The sequence below is a fragment of the Drosophila navojoa genome, chromosome 5 (genome assembly GCF_054131105.1).
Source record: "Drosophila navojoa isolate 15081-1374.11 chromosome 5, UAZ_NAV_1.0, whole genome shotgun sequence".
Taxonomy (NCBI): domain Eukaryota; kingdom Metazoa; phylum Arthropoda; class Insecta; order Diptera; family Drosophilidae; genus Drosophila; species Drosophila navojoa.
The window spans coordinates 6,744,441-6,766,621 of record NC_142893.1 but is presented as its reverse complement, the minus strand read 5'-3'; the positions used below and the strand labels follow the sequence as shown (position 1 = coordinate 6,766,621).

The following is a 22,181-nucleotide window of genomic DNA, read 5'->3' as shown; positions in this document are numbered from 1 at the left end:
TCCTGGCTGAGCTATATAAGCGCGGCGCTAGCTCTCAGTGTTTTATCAATCGATAAAGCGAGTTACTCAACGCACATCCATACATATACAACATGCAGCTAACACTCATTGCTCTGCTCTGCTGTCTGCTTGGCGCCGCCTGGGCCATGCCTCAGCCGGAACGCCAGCCGGAGCCGGCGCAGCCCAAGGCAGATGTCTGGAACGAGAGGAAGCAGTTTAATCCGCCCAATGAGCAGCGATTCCTCGTAGATGGCATCTACAACAAGGATAACAGCGGCAAGGATGTGGCCGCCCGGGTTCAGGTGCCCGTCTGGACCAGCGACAACAAGCGCCACGAATTCGATACCGTCGTCCAATATGGCCAACATCTGGGCGGTCCCTATGGCGATAGTCCACCATCGTATGGCATTGGAGGAAATTATAGATTCCGATTTTAATTAAATACCAATTTCTTTTCTTTTTGTAACTACAAATATGTTAATAAAAAAAGTCTTTCGGCAAATGTAAATTTAATATAAAACAAGCGTTGAATTATTGAAGCATCAGCTCTGCGTAGGGTTCAGGCTGAGCTCTAGCCAAGCCCTCACTCTCTTTCAGACTTACTTAAGAAAAATTCTAGAGAGACTTAATATTGTATATTTTGACTATAAAAATTGAGAGCTGATTAGTAGGCCTGTTAAAGGCTTTATATATTAATGTAAAACTTAATTTATTAAAGCTAATAATAATCTAAAATGTCTAGGCTTAATAGAAACACATATAAATGTATTATTGATCTTGAATGCAGAGTGGAGCAGTTAAAAAGCAAATAGTTAAAAGCAAATATATGTATAAATACAATATTAGATAAATTAAAAACATACATATATAAAAAAATAGCATGTAAATGATATAATAATATCAAATAAAAAATAAGGAGAATACAATACTATATAAATTATAAAAAATATATATTAAAAACATAGATAAAATATACAAAACAAATTTTAATATATAAATATAAAAAATTTAATTTAATAAACTTTATACTATATAAATTAATACCAAATTAAATATATCTAAAATGTATAATATAAAATACAAAAAATAAATATAAAAATATTATAAATAAATAATCTGTAAGTCTTAAGTAATCAGTACAACGCTTTTAGAGCACTTTGAAAATTTTATGTTAAATCGAATAAATCGCTTTTTTCATAATAATACAGCAACTTTGTATTTTTGTATGAACTATATTATTTTGCAGCTAAAAGCACCGTAGCTTAAGACAAAACATTTTTTCGAATACAAACAGAAAAACTCACACAAGCTTGCTCGCGCCAAAAAAAAAAAAAAAAAAAAAAAAAAAACATAAATAAACAATAAATAAATATAAAATGTAAAAGAAATATTGCTACGTTTTCAATTAACAACGAAAAAGATCCCCCGGCCTACATATAGAAATGGAATCACCTGGGGGAAGTACGAAATGGACAGATAAGATGCCTAGTAAGTAACTTATCTCTACGAGCAGCAGCAGCAGCCGCTGCAGTTCATTCTCCGCCTATAAAAGTGCTGCTCGAGTTTAGTGAGATTATCAGTTAAGACACCCAAGTCCAGCCTCACAGATACCCAAGATGCGAGTTGCACTCATTGCTCTGCTCTGCTGCCTGCTCGGCTCAGCCCTGGCCATGCCTCAGCCCGAGAAGTTGGACGTGAGCAAGGCGTCGGCATGGACCGAGCGTCCGCCTTCGGGTCCGCCACCAGAGCAGCGATTCCTGCTGGATGGTGGCTACAACAAGGATAAGAGCGGCCGGGATGTCTGGGCCATGGCTCAGGTGCCCGTCTACACCAGCGACAACAAACGCCACGAATTCGATGCCGTCGGCAAATATGGCCAACATCTGGGCGGACCCTACGGCAACAGCCCGCCCTCCTATGGCTTCGGTGGCAACTACAGATTCCGATTCTAGCTAGGGAAGATCTATAGAATTTGTGAATATTTGTGGCAATGAGAGAGCTATTCAGTCTTATCAAAATTATGTTAATGTATAATTATATTTATTGAAATAAAAATTAATTAAATGCTAAAAAATGTATTTTAATTTATTAATTCAAGAGAGAAGTCCTTAAAAATATTCGAGTTGAATTTAAAATGAACTAGATATATTTAAAAAAGCTGTAAGTTGGGTAAAATTAGAGCTTGTAGTTTTTTATATTAATGTAAGCAATATTTAATTTTTATTATTTATTTATTTTATTTTGTTTTTTTTTGTCAATATGAAGTATATTTCTTTTGGGGTTCTTGAGTTCAATGAGTTCATCTAAGGCAGACTTACTGCTAGTCTTGATTAGCCTTCATCCCAATCTGCTATTTGCCACGCCCACCTGCTGCCTCTTACACACATTACGCTAAAAACAATATAATGAACAAATTTTGTTTTTATCAGCGATTCATCTTTAGGAATTCTTTTAGATCTCTTCACTGAGCCGTGTGCTTTGGGTTATCCTTGAGCATGAAGACGTTCAACTACCCCGGAACATGTCTCCAAGAATCCAACGAGATTTACGGCTGACAGTCGCAACGAGATGAGCATGCAGTTTGGCTAATTGAACGTGTCTTCATATCGTGAGATCTACAATTTTTATTTGCTTTTTGTTAATAACAAATTAAGCGCGACGACTGTTTGCCTAATGAAACCTGCCGCAAAAATTATTGGTGTGTCTTTTTCTTCTCTCTGTCTCTCTCTCTGTCTCTGTCTCTCTCTCTTTCTTTGCCTAATTGTATTTATTGCGTTAACTGTCAAAAGAGGCTGCAATGAAAATTCATCATGTCAGACTTAAACCAAAAATAAAGTCTATGAATAAATGTTTTTATTTTTCGTTTATTTTTTTTTTTTTTTTTTACTTTTAGCTAATTAATAAGTTTGTGAATGAAAGCGAAAAGAACAAAACTCTAGGACTCACAATGAGTCATTATCAAATACCTCATTCTCATTACGAAATTTGCATAAATTATATAATAATGACGGCCTTGGCGAGTCTTTAAAAATATTGTTTAGAGCTCTGTGGAATCTGTCTTGACTGGGCTCGGCTTGCACGTGCCACGGCATCACTTAAACCATGTATATAATATTTTTATTGGCCGGTTAGCTGGAAAGATTTATACAAAGTATCTATCTACAATATACATATATCATTCATTAATTTGTTGATGAGGTCTGTTCAAAAAGTTTTTTTTCCCAAAAATTTTATGCTAATCTATATTATGTTGTCTTCCACGTAATTCCCCTCACATTTGATACACTTGCCCCTACGGATTTCCCTTTCTCGTAGCTCACTAAAAAATCACTTTGTACAGCTTCTGCTTCAATGCTGATAACCTATACATATATAGACAATATATATGGACATCTGCTTTGCCTAGTAAATTTATTTTAGTCCCAAGAAAAAACCGAAATTCAGAATAAGTTGAAACTAGACGAATTTTATACTCACTTATTTTAGTTAAGTGTATGTATATTATTTCTTCTTAAATTTAAAGTTTTTTTTTTTAATTTTATAAATGAAAAGAGATTTATTAGATTAAAGTTTTTTTTTTTAATTTTTATTTCAATAAATAAAATTATACATTAACATAATTTTGATAAGACTCTCATTTCCACAAATATTTACAAGTTTTATAGATCTTCCCCGTCTAGAATCGGAATCTGTAGTTGCCACCGAAGCCATAGGAGGGCGGGCTGTTGCCGTAGGGTCCGCCCAGATGTTGGCCATATTTGCCGACGGCATCGAATTCGTGGCGTTTGTTGTCGCTGGTGTAGACGGGCACCTGAGCCATGGCCCAGACATCCCGGCCGCTCTTATCCTTGTTGTAGCCACCATCCAGCAGGAATCGCTGCTCTGGTGGCGGACCCGAAGGCGGACGCTCGGTCCATGCCGACGCCTTGCTCACGTCCAACTTCTCCGGCTGAGGCATGGCCAGGGCTGAGCCGAGCAGGCAGCAGAGCAGAGCAATGAGTGCAACTCGCATCTTGGGTATCTGTGAGGCTGGACTTGGGTGTCTTAACTGATAATCTAAGCAAGCTCGAACTGCGCTTTTATAGGCGGAGAATGAACTGCAGCTGCTTCTTATCAGCCTTTGCTTAATTTTTTCAGTTTCAGAGCCAAGTCTCTGCTAGGGGACTTACACGCGGTTCTTTATCAATGTCTCTCTATAGATCTCGTTGCTTATCAGCGGTGCTTCACGCGAGTGAAGCACAAATGTGAGCGTCCACCAAGGGAATCCCTGCTACGGGGACTCTTTCGCTCGGCTGGGGGACTCTTTCGCTCTATAAAAGACAGCAGCCGCTTGGCTCCTTTCATCATTCACAGTCAAAGCTTCAAGATGAAACAAAATCTCAGTCTGCTGCTGCTGCTCGGCTTCTTGGCCTGCGCCTGGGCCTATCCCAATCCGGATTCACTTTCACTTGCCGCAGTCGATCAGGTGGACTTGAGTGAGTCGGATAACCCATTCGTGCAGTCGCAGTTGGAATGGCAGCCCGATGAGCAGGATCCGCTGCTGCTGGAGGAGGGGGAGCGGGAGGAGGCGGAGCTGGAGCAATTGCTGCGCACGCGCCGCCAGCTGAATGTCCAGGGCGGCGGCAGTCCACGTCAAGGCTTCGACTTGAGCATCAATGGACGTGCTCCGGTTTGGCAGAGTCCCAATGGACGCCATTCGCTGGATGCCACGGGCCAGTACTCCCAGCATCTGGGCGGACCCTATGGCAATAGCAGACCCAACTGGGGCGCCGGTGCGATGTACACTTTCCGCTTCTAGATGGGCATTTTCAATGAGATTTTTAATTTAAATAATTAAGTAATAATAAAAAGTATATTTATCGACAAAATTTATTTTCGTTTTTTTTTTTTAATTTAAAATGTTAATATATAATATATATACATTAAAATATTTTTTTATTATTTTTTTCGTATGCATATATGTATATATATGTATATATAAACTCCTAGGATTAACATCGTCTGAAAATGTTTTTCTAAATACTTCTAAAGCACGACGGCTTAGGCTTAGAGTTGAAATAAGTTCTTCATGTATGCAAGATCTTGGCTCTGAAGAGATTAGAAAAAATTAAATTAACATCCACAAATAATTGTAGTTGGAAAAGTTCTCGAAAAATAGACCTACAATAAATCTGTAAAAGAACTTTAATAAAAAGTTATAATAGAGTCTTATCCAGGGACCGCAAATAAGAGTTATGAATTTTAAAAAATCGAGGCCTTTAGGAAGCCCCAAGAAGAGAGGGAAAAACACACATAAGTTATTTTTTTACGGCAAATTCAAAAATAGGATAAACTTTTATTTTCAATTTTTTGAAAAACAAAAAAATTATTTTTGATTATTATAAATGATTTTGATGATAAAAATCATTTATAATAATTAAATATAATTTTTTTTTTTTATATATCAAAAAAAATTTATTATTTTTAAATTTTTTGCTATAAAAATTATAATCGTTACGGTCCCTGGTCTTATCATCTATGCAGTAAATGTTTATTTATTTTTAATAAATTCTGCAATTTTTATTGATCTAGTATATGGTTTTTAATATAAATGTAGTAATTTTGTATTATATACATTTTATAATAAATTCAGCAATCTTGTATTATATAGATTATATACTAAATGCAGCAATTTTTATTTAACATGGGCGAGTATTATGCACTTCATGGGCTGTATATACAAATGTTAACTAATAGATGTTCAACCCGTGCTTCAGGGTCTATCACTGTGATAGACCTACTCCTACGGTATAGGAATTCTTGAATTTTTTACATATTATATTACATATAGTCGATGTCATTCATATGGATTTCGTTCTCAAGCAGCGATTTATTCTCAAATATTGTTGGATCCGGTGTGGGTCGCTGTAATGCATGATAATTCAATTAATTATTATAGATACACATAGATACACATACATATATATCACATGCTCACCTCCAGCCAGTCCCTTGCAGCTATGGAGCGTCCTTGGGCTATACCAATTAGCCAAAGCGTTAGTAACAGGAATTTCAATAAGCCAAACATTTTTGAAATGAATTTCGCGTTGAAATGTTTCGCATTCGATTTTACAAAGCGAACTGAATGGAAACCTAACGTTCTCCCTGACTCTGCAGCTGTGTGTGTGTGTGTGTCTCACACAGACAGGCAGTCAGTGCCGGCAGCTATCAGCTGTAACCCCACCTACCTACCGCCTCTTATCACCTTGCTGATAAGCTAGCGCCCACAGATGAGCCGCATCTCTGTGTAGTGCTCGCCCCATCGCCCGCTCAGCTCTACGGTGCGCCGCTCTCTTCGATTCTCATCGCGCGGCACGTTGAACTCTTTTAAATTTGTTAAACGTGCCCAGAGTTGCAAATAAAGATTGTGTACAGAAAAAGAACTTGGCACGTTTTGTGTTGAAATCGAATAAGAATGAGAAAAATGAATAGTTAAATTGAGCCAGACGAGGGGCTGTTAGACTGGCAGATACCCTGTAGCTATTGCTGGAGTGAATTGAAACTAGATTTGTTGTTGTTATTTATATTATTTATACATATACAAGTTTGAAGCACATATTGTATACATATATCGAGCATGCTCGACTAATAAATACCCTGTATATGTCTATTATAATCCGTCCTCTGCCTCATCAATACTCTGTTGTTAATTTTTGTGAAATATCCGCTAGATTTCTTAACTCTTCTCAATTTTATATATAATATTTAGCTTATCAGCATTTATGCTCGACTACAATATATCCTGTATAATTGTAAAAGTCTTACTGAGAGCTATTTTACAGATTTTAAATATTGTAAGTGATCCAATAAGCATATGGATTAAGCCCTTGACATGCATCAGCTGAATATGGACTAAGAATACCCTGTAAATGGACTACATAGTGTGTGATATACTTACAAATAAGCTTTTCTATAGATAGCTAGATATATGTCATTATATACATATAATTCTAGGTATTTTATCAGTACGAAGCTGCTTGATTGACAGATACCCTGTAGTTATTTAGAACAACGAACTGGTTAAAGCCATCACTTTGCATTACTTAAATTATATATATGGAATATATATTTGACATATTTATATATACTTATATATTATATTATATTTATATATATTATATTTATATATATTTTATATTAATATATTATATTTATATATACTAAAATTATATATATGGAATATATGTATATTTGACATATTTATATATAGTGTTTGTCCAACAGATACCCTTTAAGTATTGTAGCTGACGAAATTCCTGTTGGCTCGCCTTAAAGATACCCTGTAAATCCTGTAGTTAATGAAATTCCCTTCCCATCCAAGTACAAACCAAAACACCTCACTCACACATAATTATAGGGTATTCTGCCCCTTGAAAAAAAAAGAACTTTGACTGCACCAACAAATTTAAATGTTAGTAGCAAACACCGAACGAAGGTCAGTCCATAGGGTAACAATATTCTATTTCTAACCAATTTGCTTTTTGTTTCCAAGTTTTCTGGGCTCGCTCTGTTTGCTGCTGCAGTTCAGTTGGGCAGAGCAGAGCAGAGCAGCGCTCGAGTTCGAGTTGCTTTTGTTGATAGCGCCAATTTTCTGGCCAATTTTCCTTTGTGTGTGTGTGTGTGCGCGAGCAAACAAACAAATTTTCTCTTTGCGTTGTTTTGAAGCGTTCGACAACGACGGCAGAGTTTTCCATGTCATTTTCATAGATATGCATGTGCGCTCCACTTCTTGGCCATTTGTTAGAGCCATTTTCCAAATCAATGCACAAATTGTCAAGCCAGACAACAGAGAGTCTATTGTTTTTCCCTTGGCGCAAATTGGCAACACACAAATTGTTGTTGTCGTTGTTGCAGTTGCTCTTCTTGTTGTTGCCTTGCGATGTCGTCTCTTAAATTGCACATGTGGCAGCCAGCTCATTTGTCAAGTGGCAAATCACTTTAAAGGCCAGACGAATGCCAAATGCAACAACAAACAACAAACGAACGAACAACCAACAAGCAATGATAAAAATCAACTTTGCATTTTGCATGGACTTTCAGCTGGTTTGTGTCTTCGCTTTGATCGTTCAGCGCTGATTGCTGATTGCCGATCGTGACCGATCGACGGCATTTCCCACGCAGTTGCTAGAAAAGAAAACTTTTTGCCAACAACAACAACAAGTTGAGCAGATGCCGCTTGTACACGTAATTTTAGCAGCCAGCTCCACAAAATTTCTTCTACTCGAGTTTGTTAGAAGTTCTCTAATGGGCTCCAGCTGGAGCTGGAGCTGCAGCTCCTCCTCCTTCTCCTCTGCTCCTCTTCCTACTCTTCCTCTTCTTCGTCATCGTCATCGTTGTCGTCGCTCCGCTCTAATGGCTTTTTAATGAACGCCCGACAACAGGGCGGAGAAATTTGTCAGCGCAACGTGCAAATTGAAACTAAGTAAGCTAACTTAAGCGTATTAATTATGAGTGTCGCAGCTTAGACTAGGGCAGGTAATCAAGGCAGGTGAACTACTAAAGCGAGCATCGCACCCTGCACACCCTGCGGCAGCACTGATAGAGGAGATCATACAGCTCTAATGGGATTGTGTGCATATAATGGGGGAGAGTTCTTTACTAAGCGAACTTAGTTATATGCAAGAGTTTAAAAATTATGTACATATATACGAATTTCTATTTATAGCTGATCGTTATAAGGCTTTCTATATCCGTTATAGGGTATCCCATTTATATATAGTAATTGATTTTTATTAATTTTTTTGACTAAAATAATTGTTTATGCAGTTTATATATAATAATTTTTTTTTTCTTTAGAACTAGAATAAATGATTTTCTTAACATATTTTTAAATGTTGCTTACATATTTTATATTATTAAAATACATTAAAATCTCAATAAATAAATCGAAAAAATTCTATCCTTTAAAATATTTTGCTAACAATAATTTTAATTTTTGTGTAAATAAAAAAAAAAAAAAAATATATATATATATATATATATATATATATATATATATATATATATATATATATATATATATATATATATATATATATATCTTTATTAATCTACATAATTTTTAATATGTAAAAATATTTTATATAAATAATTAATATTTAGAGAATTACTTCAATACCTCGTACATATTCCAAAATGTAACATAATATTTATAAATATATATATATATTTATATAAAATATTTTTACATATTAAATATTATGTAGATTAATAATGATATGAAACAGAAAATTTTACAAAATAAATAAATTAAATAAAATAATGACTTTGTAAGCTGATAAATATATAACACAAAAAATAAAACATACAAAAATAATTTAGTCTAAATTTGCTTTAAAAAAAAAAAAAATAATAAAAATAAATAAAAAATAGTTTAGTCTAAATTTAGTCTAAAGATAAAAAAAACAAAAAATAAAAAATAGTTTAGTCTAAATTTAGTCTAAAGATAAAAATTGATATACAGAATAAATGAGAGAGAGACTTCAGCTCTCTATTTCCATATTATTAATAATTACCTTTTCTTAAATATACATATGTATATAAAAACACATATATTATATAAGTTATATGCTTCAATCCACCTATTTGGCTACGCAATCATTATACCCCACTTTGGCAGCTCCATTTTTCTAGGCGCACTACGTTGTAGAAAAAGTCAGCTTGGAAAACACCTGAAAGTTGAGCAGGTGGCAGCTTTTGTTGTTGTTGTTGTTGCTGGGCAGCCCGCGTGGCTTTTTGCATTTGCCGTTGACATTTAGTGCGACGCTTGCAAGATGCGCCAACAGCAACAACAATGTGGCAAGACATGAAAGCAGCTCTGGTAGCTCCCCGCTTCAGCTATTTCTCCCCGAAAAAAAAACAACAACAAAGAAAAATGAAAATAAAAAGAGCGCGGCATTTGCGTCCGTTTGCTGAATTTGGCCAAAATGTCTATAGTTCAATTGCTGATATTTGACTGTGGCACACGAAAAAGCCGCAACACACTAAACACGTGACCTATGCGAGGCAACCGCCAAGCGGCTCAGCCGATAGCATGCGATAGAAATGGACGCGTGACACGCAACACGATGTGCTGAGGCAGTTAAGAATAGAACTAAAAATAATTATAATAATAATAATACTAATAATAATAGTAATAATAATAGTAATAATAATAACAATAGCAATAACAATCATATCGAGTTTGTGCTACAAATTGTTGCTTAATTCGATTTGCAGTCGAGTGTGCAGCTCTTGAGCTAGAGATGGTTGCGTGACATGCGATAGTTCGTGAGAAATGCATATAGACTAGTCAGTTAGCTTTATCATATATACCATATGGTATGTATATAAATGTCTTTGTCGCTCTGGCTAAACAAATTGTTGTTTAGATTTAATTCTTGATAACAATAAATAAATAAATAAATAAATAGTATATAAATGTATGTATGTAAAGTAAGTGGGCATGGCTTAAATATTGCTAGAGATAATATTGCTTGAAATTTATATCTCATTTATGATTCTAAGGGGCGTGGCAGCCTGCTAAAGTGCATATGCTCGAAGGTCTTAGAGCTAGAAGCTGACATATTGGATGCGGAACTTGATAGAATTCGCCAAGTCGCTCTATGGATGATCGGAATATATATTTAACGCCTTTTTGAGGCGTGGCATAACTTAAACTGCCTTTAATTACCACAATTATGGAGCATAAGTACGCTTTGCCTACTGAAGGCTATAGTTTAAAGTTGGAAAATGAAAATGAGAATGAGAAAATGGGAGTGTTAAAAGGCGAAAAAATCTAAATTTTGTCATGTTTTTGGAGCTAGAGCTTTTCAATGTGTCAATTAAGATATTGCATTAGACTTCAAGCTTGTTATTACCAAAAAATCATGAATAAAAAAATCATAAATAGCCAAAATATAAATTAGAAATTTACAATTTTAATTTATTTTGCTCTTTGTTCTTATTACAGACTTTTGTGAATGGATTTTACAAATAATTTAAGAGTTTAGGCTAAGAAATAGGGCTTTTCTGCTTAGGTTTTTATTTATATACCTGGCATATGGCATATGCAATACATAATTATTTTGAAAAAAAAAAACAAAGACATAGAAAGCCCCAAGAAAATTTAATGCAATAATTACTTAATATATTTAAAAAATTAGATTTTATTTAATTACTTTCCCCATTTAGTTGACATCCCAGATCCTTCATCACGCGCCCATCTCTAGCTATTAGCCAACTCAAATGCTGATGCGCTACACACCGGCAATGCCTAAATGGCTAATGAATTGTGCGCGCTTTGCCAGCAATATAAATCTTAGAGAGAGAGAGAGAGAGACTTGGACTCAGACTTGGACTCTGAAAAAAAAAATGTGTGTGAAATGCATTCAGAATGGAATTGGACATAAATGAAGGTTGACTCTATTGCTGCAGCAGCAGTAATTGTTGCAAGTTGTTGTTGTTGTTGTTGTTCTTGGTGTTGCTCTTGTCGCCATGCAAATTGGGCTCACGTTTTGCGCATTAAGCCGCAGCAGCAGCAGCAGCAGCAACAGCAGCAGCAGCAGCAACAGCAGCAGCAGCAGCAGCAGCAGCAGCAGCAGCAGCAGCAGCAGCAGCAGCAGCAACAGCAGCAGCAGCAGCAGCAGCAACAGCAGCAGAAACAGCAGCAGCAACAGCAGCAACAGCAGCAGCAACAGCAGCAACAGCAGCAGCAGCAGCAGCAGAAACAGCAGCAGCAACAGCAGCAGCAGGAGCAGCAGCAGTAGCAGCAGCAGCAGCAGCAGCAGCAGCAGCAGCAGCAACAGCAGCAGCAGCAGCAACAGCAGCAACAGCAGCAGCAGCAGCAGCAGCAGCAGCAGCAGCAGCAGCAGCAGCAGCAGCAACAGCAACAGCAGCAGCAGCAGCAGCAGCAGCAGCAGCAGCAAATGATTGAGTTCTCCGCACCTGGTGGCAATTGCCCGCATATCTCTAATATTGGTCAACTAAAGCTGGGGTGCGACTGGGTGGGGTGCGGTGTGGGGTGTGGGGTTAGCTTTCTGCTAATTGGCTCGACCCGAGCGCAGCTCAATTAGCCAAATAATGGACAAACATGAATAGCTTAGCCGGCTGATGGAACAGCTTTTGATCTTAACAGCAAAAATATTTACCGTAACGCACAGATTAAAAGGCAAGTTGCAGTTGCAGTTGCTGGTGTTGTTGTTGCTGTTGCAGTTGCTGCAGTTGCAGTTACAGTTGCAATTGCATTTTGCTATCAGTATCAATAGTAATTTCAAGTTTCACTCGCCACAAAACTTGACAGGCGGCCCAGCTTTGGGGGCATGGCCAACCAACTGGGACTCTCGGCTGCACATGCCAGTGTCGTAGGTCAGGCCAGGCAGGCAGGCAAGCCGAGCCAAGCCAAGCCAAGTCAAGCAGACAGAGGCAGAGGCAGTCAAACAGCAGCAGCATCAGGCAGCAGCAGTCCACAAAATGTGTCTGCGATTGCGGCTGTTTTTCAACTGCAATTTGTGGCCCAGGATTTGGCATGTCGATGCAGTTGCAGCAGCAACAACACCAACTACAACAACAACAACAACGATGACGATTTGTAGCCAATTATTTCAAATATTGTATTGAAATTGTATGGCAGAGTGTGTGGCTATCTCTAGCCAAGCATCTTGTGTACAAGGCGCACGTAGTTTGCTTCGAGTGTGTCAAAGTGGCCCACTCGAAGTCAACGGCGACGGCGACGGCGATTGCGGCTGCTGCTGCTGCTGGCCCATGGTCAGCATTTGACATTGCAGAGGTTAGAATCATAGACACTTCCCATGCCTGATGCGCAATATACATACATACATATATATACATATATATGTATATATACGCTATGATTAATCATCAGCCAATCATAGTTCTTGTTGTTGTTCGGTCACGTCAACTTTCGACTTCATCAAGCGGCATGGAGACGCACGCGCCCGTTGACCTTTGCCGGCAACAGGTGCAACAGTAAGTGGCATTCATACATTTATATTTAGCAGCGCTTGCATCATAACTGGGATTTGTCATTACCCAGAAGAACAAAAGAAAATGTAGAAATATAAATTAAATAAAAAAAAAAACGTGATAAAGTCAAGTTATGGCTTAAACGTTGCTCTAGCATAAACAAAGCCATAAATTTAATAATTAAATTATGTATATTAAGTACAAAATTAGCTTATATTTACATTTTATTCTTATCACTGATCTAAGATTATGCATTCAGCCATTTTGAATTGCACACAAATAAATCATATTAACTCACTCATTTTTTCACTCAACATACGCATAAATGCTTTATTCCACTCAAAGGATTCCGTTATAAGCTCAAACAGCAGGCACGCATTAAATGCAACAGAGCGAGCGTAAGAGTGAATACGACGACAGGGAGAGACAACTCATGCATACATTCGCTGCAGTAGACGAAACGCTTTTGATCCCGTTACAGTTTTAATTGTTCTGCGCTCAGCAAATGCGCGAAAGCTTTTAGTCTGTGCGCGTCTGTCCTTTTAATCGCTTGTGTGGGTGCGCGTGTGTGCATAGTCAGTAATTTTCTCTTTTAATTTTTAAAACAGATAGGCGGAAAGTGCTCCAAATATGTTAAATGCATTTAGTTCGTGCCGTTTGTGTTTATTAACTACTTAAAGATAACTAGCATACAGCGAAAAAATCACATTCCCACTCTCAATACGGAGCTAGTCTTATATGTACATATGTATATGTATATAACTGTGATTGCATGTCGGTGCATGGCGAAAAATTCAAGAGAACAGAATAGTGTTTGACGAGAGAGATTTTGAATTAAAGTGGAGTAAAACTCGATATTGAGTTTGCCGAAAAGTGAATATACTCTGAAAGTTATTAATTAATATTATTCGTTGGCTAATTAGATGTAAAAGTGTACCCACACTACAATAATGAATAGCTTTGGCTGAATATAAAGAACAAAGTATTTAGCTGTAAACCACTGTTGGGACATTTTTGCCTGTGATTTCAAGCAAAAGCAGCAGAGAGAGTGAGTAAGAGAGTAAGAGGTAATTTTTATGCCCGCAATGCTTGTCTTTGAACGAAATGCCTTTGATCCCATTTGACGTGTGCATGGCGTGGGCACATAAAGAGTTTAAATAGCTGTGTGCTTTGTCGGCTTAGCGTAGGCGCGAGGGAAATTTAGTTTGTGCAATTCGGTCGTTTTTAATCGCTGGCAGATTTACGCGTGTGTTTCGAGATTTTTGTTGTTGTTGTGCTTAATTAAAACTACGTAAAGTGTGCTGAAAGCGTGTGTGTTTATAAAGTACTACAGTGTAAAGAATGCAGGTCAGTATTACATTAATTTACTTATGTATGTTTAAATATGTATTTACGTAAAACTGCACATACACACTTTTTATTACTATTTAGTGCGAGTACGTGCTAGCTAGTTTCACATACATGCAAGCCAATCTATGTGTATATGTATGTGTGTACGTATGCTTATTGCGTAAAGTAAATAGAGTGCTAGAAAAAGACCAGAAGGACGAAAGAGAATGAGAGGCAAAGTAAGCGAATGAACAGGAGCATGAACACTGGCAATGCAGTGACCTTCGTAGATAATTGTATTTATTTTCGCTTTTCATGGCGTTACGGTAACAGCAGCAGTGAACGCTTAGAGTGACGATGTGTTGAGAGGAAGAGAAAGAGAGAGGTAGACAGAAGGGGAGGTGATTGGTTAATGTGTCCGCTGCGATTTCCTTCCGTTTGAATTGAAGATGGTGTAAATAGTAATGAATGCTTATCGTAGTTGCAAACACAATGAGGTAGAGGGAGACAGAGAAGGCCAGAGAATGAATTGGCGTGTACGCAGGTATTTAAAGTATTAATTGCCAAAGAGAGACGAAGAGTGAAAGAGAGATGATTATTATCATTAGCAGAGAGTTCCTATTTGTATTGAATTTACCGTTTGAAAAGAAGATAAACGTAGGATGAGATAATTGTATGTATTAAAGTAGTATGTATATAATAAAATAAAATATAAAATGACATACAAAAATATGTCTCCTACAGTAATTTATCTACATCGTGCCAAAGCTATTCTCTACCTATTACCTCTTGACTAGCTCCAATCAGCAAATTATTCTTAAAAGTCCTGAGAATTTAAAGTACTTAAACTGTTAGCTAACCACAATTCCAGGTAATGTCTTACACATGCTTTTCCTATGTGTAAATCTATTCAAAATGCAAAGGCACGATTGCCAACAACAACAACAGCAACAGCAATAACGACAACGACAACGGCAACAATAGCGACAACTGTGAGCAATAACCGGGCAAGAATGTGGCGTTAAATGTGTTTGGTAATATTTATATTAATACCTTATTAGAAGAGTCGTCAATGTGGTCGATGACAGCGCCAAAGCCCAACCCAAAGCAAAAACCAAAGAACGTCCAAGTCAGAATCGAGTGTGGAGAATATCAATGAGTGTAAGCTTTGCCCAAGTGCTATACAGATTGTGTGTTTTGTGGCTAAGACGACACAGACGACAATTGCATTTCCGCCTAATTGTTGGCCCATGGCGACAATGTAACAATGCAGCAAGAGGCTTTTGGCCTACGACTTGAGCGGAGCTGCAGGAAATGCAATCATAAATCGCGCCGTTGGTAATTTGCCATATCTATATAGACAGTAGAGACGAGAGACAGACAGAGAGAGAGAGAGAGAGAGAGAGAGAGAGAGAGAGAGAGAGAGAGAGAGAGAGAGAGAGAGAGAGAGAGAGAGAGAGAGAGAGAGAGAGAGAGAGAGAGAGAGAGAGAGAGAAAGAGAGAGATAGTGTAGAGCGAGTGCTATGTACAGCAATTTTAATGCTGCGGCAATTAGCCTGGTCAGTGGCCAATACGGCATTCGGACAGGGCTTAAACCAGGAAATGTTTTGGCCAAAACACTTGTCAGATTGCATGTTCAATTCTAATAATATAATTTTTTGTATACACTGGCAAAGGTTGTACTACTTTAGTGATGAAATAAGTAACGCTTGATGAATTTTATGATAAATAAAAACAAAATTATATACAATAGTATAATAAATAAATAAAATAAAATTAATAAAAAATAATAGTAAAAAATAATTATGAAAAATAAATAAATAAAATAAAATTAATTTAAAAAAATAATAAAAAATAAATAAATAAAATAAAAACAATAAAAAATAATGATGAAAAATAAATAAATAAAATAAAATTAATAAATCAATAAATAAATACAAAAAACTAAAAATTTACCCGCAAAACTAAAATAGTTTAATGATATATAATTATAATTTATATTGTGAAAGGGCATTTAATATTCTTATATAATTTAGTTTTCTTCTTTATTTTCATAACATTTAACTGCAGCTCTGGCGATCTGCATGCCAATGGGCAGCATATTGTGTCCCAAGCTTATCGACATTGATGCTTCTTCTACCTGTTCTCTCTCTCACTCTCTCTCTCTCTCTCTCACACACACACTTTCTGAAGCTGGTGTCTGTATTACAACATCATTAGAATTTGATTTGCATTTCCTTGGATGCCGTAGCTCTAACATGGCATTAAAGCCCATTTAGCTGTCGTGTGGCAATTATTGATCAACAAGGTGCCACAATCGCTCAGCACGGTCAGTTGCGTTGCAGTTGCAGCGGTTGCAGTTGTTGTTGTTGTTGTTGCTATTGTTGTTGCCATTCCTGCTGGTGGTCAAGAGCGACAGCAAAGATTTGCATAGAGAAAAGAAGCAAGAAATAAGTAAGAGTGATGATAATGCTGAGTGTTAGACTAGGGAATACCCTGAGATCGATTATAGAATGCAAATTCTTTGAACAGAAAACTTGATTAGAAGAGATTCACAAGTAAAGGAAATAGGGAATAAATGTAGGAATGGAGAGAAAGACAAACGAATATACAGATCATAAGCTTTACATATATAGATCAGCTCATCATTCTTAAAGTTAAAAACTGAATAGAAAAGTCAAAAAAAGTTAGACAATAATAAGAATTAACAAATATACCCTCATTAGCCATTATCAATAGTTTACAGGGTATAAAAAGTATAAATAAAACGCTGACCGGAATGAAATGCCTTTGGATTGTTTTTCTTTGCAGCTTTGCAGCTTTTTACCTTTTTCTACTTAATTTTTTTTTTTTTTTGTTTGAGCCGTTGTTGAATGTTACCTTGCAACAGGCTGTGGCAAGTTAGTTGGCCATTAGCACGGCACAACAGATATTGTCGTCGTCTATTCGTTTGTTGACTGACGTTTAGCAGCCACTGCCAGTGCCACTGCCACTGTGCAGAAATGCCGTTACGCGCAGCCCTTGTTGCAACAACAGCTGCCACACAGCTGTACCTCGCTCGAGCGGCGTTTAAATATTTATGTCTCGTTCACTTAAGTTAATCACAGCCAAATGTTGAGCCTGGCTGGATGGCTGGCTGCCCGGCTGGACAGCTAAACTGGTCAACAGTTTAAATCATTTTCCCCCCTCTTTCATTTATTTATTTATGTGACCAAAGTGTCATTGTGGCATTTGCCTGGCTGTTGAGTTGTTGAAACTTTCATTGTTCGCTGGTCAGAAATATTTGAATTATTTAATGTTGATTGTATTTACGGCGAGAGAGAAGCGTATATAAATATTATGGCATTGCCAATATAAAAATAATATACAGACTTATCAGAGAAAAGAATAGGACATAAATAAAAAATAATTAAAATAAAAAAACATTTTAAAAAAATGTAAAAAAGGAATTAAAATAAAAAATAGAAAAAATAATAAAAAATAATAATAATAATATAAGAAAAATTATAATAAAATACAAATGTTTTTTGACATAAAATACATTATAAAATAAAATATAATTCAATAAAATATAAAACAAAATAAAATAAAAATAAAATAAAAATAAAATAAAATACAAAACGTATAAGCTATGGCAACTATTAATAAATTATAAGTCCTTAATTTCAACTAATCTAAAACTACCATGAAAAGGCCTTTGACATTCGATTATGCTGTTCTAACTAGTTTTCTTTATTTTTTTAAATTTTATTCAATTTATTTTATTTTTTTTTTAAATAGTTTTGTGGGTATTTTGCAAATTTAACAAACCAAAAATACAAAAATATTAGAGCCAAAAAAAAATATATTGAGTGCAGCACCAAACATTTACAACAGACACTTGCGACAAACAACAAATGGAACAACAACAATAATAGCAGCGGCGAGAATAACAACAAGCAACAGCGGCGACAACAGACCAACAACACAGCAGCGATAATAATAACAATGCCAATGTTAAGGACCCATAAATATGCCTTTAAAATCGCATGTTGCGGCTGCCCATTGTTGTTGTTGTTGTTGTTGCTGAAGTTGTTCTAATACCCTAACTAAACTGGATTTTGGGTTTACTCTATAGATTTTGTAACATTTCATTTATGCTTGAAAGTATCGTTTGATTTGCTTTGGGCAGATACTACTATTTTCATGAATTTAGTACTATTTGCAGAACACCTTACTCTTTTCATACAAAAATACTGCCATTATTATGAGGATATACTAAATTTATGAATAGACTACTCTCTTCGTGAACAGACTGCAATTTTCATGAAAATACTACTATTTTAACATATTGCAATTTCCATACACACACTACTATTTCTATACTATTTACACGGATTGACTACTATTAGCATGATCAGCTTACTTTTTTCATAAACACACGGTATCAATGAATATACTACTATTTTCATAAACCTACTACTATTTTTACTACTATTTACATTCTTTGGGTTTCCCTGGGGAACTTTTTCAGCATATCTTTCACTACTCATCTGCTGATGATGATTAGCTTTGCCCATTGCTCTAAGTAAGTGTATTTGGTCAGCGGCTTGTCAACAACAATAGTCAGCAGCAATTGCAGCTGTTGCGCTGTTGTTGTTGTCGTAGTTGTTGCTGTTGCTGCTGCTGCTGTTGTCGTCGGCATTTGTTTGTTTAGCTTGGCGTGTGGCATCGTTGTTGCATTTCATTAATTTACGATTATTGATAAAAATACACACACACAAATATATGAAAAGAAGGAGAGAAAAATTGTTAAAGCCAGCTGGCTGGCATTTGCCTTTAGCATTGACTTTGACCATTTTTGGGATAAAAAACGTTTGCAGATTAGTAGCCAATTTGGTGTGAAGTCTTGGGCTAACGGCAGCTGGCAGTGCATCAATCAATGCAGCCAGCCCAGGAAGTTGAGGCCAAAGACGAGGAGGACAAAGCTGACCTTGCAATAAGGAAGCGGCATTCGTCAATGTCCCAAGCAGCAGCAGCAGCAGCAGCAGCAGCAACTGCAACAACTGCGGCAGCAGCAGCAGCAAAACTTGAGCTAAAGAAAATTTTCGTGTGAATTCTGCTTATTTATGTGTGCAATTAGTTTTGTGCGGCGCAGCGGGCTGCAGGAGCTGCAACTAATGAGCCTATTTTTATACCCCTTCACGAGGAGTTCAAAGCGAGTATATTGGCTTTGTGATATATTTGACTGTGCTGAAAGAAGTACAGATTACTTCCTGAACAGAAATTGTGTCTGCTTGAATTGACAAGATGAACAGCTATTCTAGAGTATTCCAAATAGATCTTGGAATATTGGGTAAAACTCTATCGTTTTAGTTGTTGAGCTAAAGGTTCTGTTCTGTGTTTCTTTACGTTCTAGAAGACTAGAAGTATTTTTCCACTAGATCGTGGAAATTTGGGTAAGACTGTATTATTTCAGTTTTCACAGTAGAAGTTTTGTTCTGGCTTTCTTCTGTTTCTCGCTGGGCCAGAGATAATCATGGAAACTCGAAAATAAATACCTATATATTCCAGAGCTAATAAGCTCAAATCGTCCGAGCATAGATAGATAATTTACGCATAATATGAACCGTCCTTTTTCAACTATACCATTTTCATTTCATCATTCCATTTTCTTTGGATTTTGGATCTTGAATCTTGGACGAGTATTAGGCAGTCGCCCACGCTCAGCTGCAACGTTCTTACTTAATTTTTTGCCATGTTTTTCTTGCTAATTTATTTATATTTAATATAGTTTGCTGCATTGTGTGTGTGTGTGTTTGCCACGCCCCCATTGCCCATCAATGCTGGCCACTTGTAATTCTACAACTCAATAAATTGGCTGAGTTTCTATCAGCGCGCAATAATCAAGCCCTGCGCGTAAAACTGTGCGAATGTGTGTGTGTGTGTGTGTGTGTGTGTCTGGTGTGTGCGCAATTATAGTTCTAACGGCATTCAGGCAATTTAGTGCCGCCTTTTTGGGTGGGCAGAGCGATGACCGCAGTCGCTGCCCCTGCTGCTGCCGCTACTCCTGCTGCTGCTGCTGCTGCAACTTGTGGCCGGCATTGTCTGGAGCCAAACTACAATTTGACTGTGTCTGCGTGCGCTCGCGGGCTCCAGCCCGATGTTGGCCACGATTTTGGCTTTGGCGACGATGGCGATGGCCACACGAAAAAAAAAAAATCATCAACATAAATTTTGCTTTTAGTGCGTCGATGCCAAGGCAACACAGAGAGTGAGAGAGAGAGAGGGGAGGGAGAGAGACTGAGGAGCGAGACAGGCATAGAGTATACAAGTTAGCCGCGATGTTTTTGGGTGTTGAAACTCATAAAGCCAAGCGCCGTTTTTGGCCATAAAATTGACAGCTTATGGTCGATGGAAATTGAAAAACGGCTGTGTTTTCTATGTGCATAGATGCTCGTTTATCGATAAACTAGAAATGGTTATGATCGATAAAAATCAATCGATTGGCTAATGAGTCCAACTAAAAAGAATGCCAGCCAGCCAGCCAGACTGCGGTGCGGCTCATATAAAAGATCCAGGCAGAGGCTATTTAAGTTATGCTTTTAGAGAGGCGATTAGAAATTATTTGTAAAATCAATTTGGAGTTATTAATTGGAAAATTTTTTTATAGTCGTTGAGAGATTATAGTGTCGTAGTTTGGTATATAAGAAGAGCTATTAATGGTTGAATATAAAGAAGAAGAAGGAAATAAATAATATTAATAATAATTTAATAATAATAATAATAGCTTTTCATACAATAACTCATATTTGTATTTAAGGAATAGTTTGTAATATTTCAATTTAATTTTTTTTTTTCAAAAATATATTTTTTTTACATTTTTACCAAATAAAAAAAATTTCAATTTAATTTTTTTTTTTCAAATATATATTTTTTACATTTTTACCAAATAAAAAAAAAAAAACGTTTAATGAATTTATCTAATCTTCATTTAAATTTAAATTCATTTAGCATTTTCATAGTCATTTGCTTTCTATCTGTCAAAAATATATACATATGTATAGCGTCAAAGAAATGTTCTTTAAATAGATATGTGAATGCCCCCCCAAAAAGCTGTGAACGTAATCTTTTTTAATTGAAAAATTATGCAGTTTTTTTCGTTGTTGTTGTTGTTGTTTTTGTTTTGTGCCCATTTTCCAAAAGCCGCAGAAAACAAAGCCACAAAAATTGTGTGTTGTAGGTTAGGCTTATGCATATATGTATGTATATGTATATGTATATGTGTCTATATTTGTTTGTTCTGCTCGCTTCTTTTACGCTAATACCCTGCAGCATATTGAAAATGGGTGAGTGGGGTATGATGTTTGATAGGTTGAAGTGCGATGTAAATAATATGTGGGAGAAGGCTTATTGAAAGTATTAAATATGCATATGTATTTGTATTGCTTATCTATTTCGTTCCCTATCTCTGATATTCTGCCTGTCTCGGCACAGGAAGCTTGAGTGCACATTAGCTATGTTTTTTTTTATACCTGGTAAATTTCCCTAAAATCAACAAATATCGATATACACATTCGTTTAGATTAGACCTACATATTCCCCATGGTTCAGTTTCCAAGTTCGATGTATAGATATACGATTTGCATATACTCAGTCTAAAGCTAAAATTTTTATACTCATTCACGAAGTGAATTATTTTAATTGTGGTTAAATCAAATTTAAAATATGAATTTTTTTTATCTAAATAAAATATTTTGGCTTCATAGGTAACTTCTAGTCAATCAGCTTCGACTAGAGAGAGTGAAAGAGAGAGAGAGAGAGAGAGGGAGAGAGAGTTCTTTCACTGTGGCTTGCTTATGCATAGTTTT

At 36.4% G+C, this 22,181-nt stretch overlaps 6 protein-coding genes and 1 long non-coding RNA gene across 7 annotated transcripts in view; 5 read left to right on the top strand and 2 right to left on the bottom strand.

Moving 5' to 3' along the window:
- The first annotated feature begins 44 nt into the window (after window positions 1–44).
- On the top strand, window positions 45–524 carry LOC108658091 (diptericin A). The gene has a single exon (XM_018110746.3). It carries the CDS (start codon window positions 93–95, stop codon window positions 435–437), a length of 345 nt encoding a protein of 114 aa, XP_017966235.1. The 5' UTR covers window positions 45–92; the 3' UTR covers window positions 438–524.
- A 1,044-nt stretch (window positions 525–1,568) lies between these two features.
- LOC149090985 (diptericin A-like) lies at window positions 1,569–2,074 on the top strand. Its single transcript, XM_089262298.1, has one exon. The coding sequence runs from the start codon at window positions 1,617–1,619 to the stop codon at window positions 1,950–1,952; it is 336 nt and encodes a 111-aa protein (XP_089118424.1). The 5' UTR covers window positions 1,569–1,616; the 3' UTR covers window positions 1,953–2,074.
- A 1,481-nt stretch (window positions 2,075–3,555) lies between these two features.
- LOC108653345 (diptericin A) lies at window positions 3,556–4,059 on the bottom strand. Its single transcript, XM_018103744.3, has one exon. It carries the CDS (start codon window positions 4,010–4,012, stop codon window positions 3,677–3,679), a length of 336 nt encoding a protein of 111 aa, XP_017959233.1. The 5' UTR covers window positions 4,013–4,059; the 3' UTR covers window positions 3,556–3,676.
- A 271-nt stretch (window positions 4,060–4,330) lies between these two features.
- Window positions 4,331–4,864, top strand: LOC108653344 (uncharacterized). Its single transcript, XM_018103742.3, has one exon. The coding sequence runs from the start codon at window positions 4,367–4,369 to the stop codon at window positions 4,796–4,798; it is 432 nt and encodes a 143-aa protein (XP_017959231.1). The 5' UTR covers window positions 4,331–4,366; the 3' UTR covers window positions 4,799–4,864.
- Window positions 4,865–5,608: 744 nt separating this feature from the next.
- On the bottom strand, window positions 5,609–6,143 carry LOC149090984 (uncharacterized). The gene is made up of 2 exons (XR_016197146.1): window positions 5,978–6,143; window positions 5,609–5,904 (listed from the first exon to the last, which is right to left on the bottom strand). It is a non-coding gene; the product is annotated as an uncharacterized LOC149090984 (long non-coding RNA).
- A 5,421-nt stretch (window positions 6,144–11,564) lies between these two features.
- Window positions 11,565–22,181, top strand: part of tn (tripartite motif containing protein thin) — a 222,804-nt gene continuing 212,187 nt past the window's right edge. The window contains exon 1 of the mRNA XM_089261554.1: window positions 11,565–11,683. The gene's annotated coding sequence lies outside the window, so the exon portion shown is untranslated. The remainder of the gene's footprint in view (window positions 11,684–22,181) is intronic.
- Window positions 14,033–22,181, top strand: part of sano (CABIT domain-containing protein serrano) — a 139,296-nt gene continuing 131,147 nt past the window's right edge. The window contains exon 1 of the mRNA XM_089261570.1: window positions 14,033–14,349. The gene's annotated coding sequence lies outside the window, so the exon portion shown is untranslated. The remainder of the gene's footprint in view (window positions 14,350–22,181) is intronic.

Bases quoted from the DNA above. Each gene is read 5' to 3' on its own strand.
- LOC108658091 (XM_018110746.3), top strand. From the start codon at position 93: ATGCAGCTAACACTCATTGCTCTGCTCTGCTGTCTGCTTGGCGCCGCC.
- LOC149090985 (XM_089262298.1), top strand. From the start codon at position 1,617: ATGCGAGTTGCACTCATTGCTCTGCTCTGCTGCCTGCTCGGCTCAGCC.
- LOC108653345 (XM_018103744.3), bottom strand. From the start codon at position 4,012: ATGCGAGTTGCACTCATTGCTCTGCTCTGCTGCCTGCTCGGCTCAGCC.
- LOC108653344 (XM_018103742.3), top strand. From the start codon at position 4,367: ATGAAACAAAATCTCAGTCTGCTGCTGCTGCTCGGCTTCTTGGCCTGC.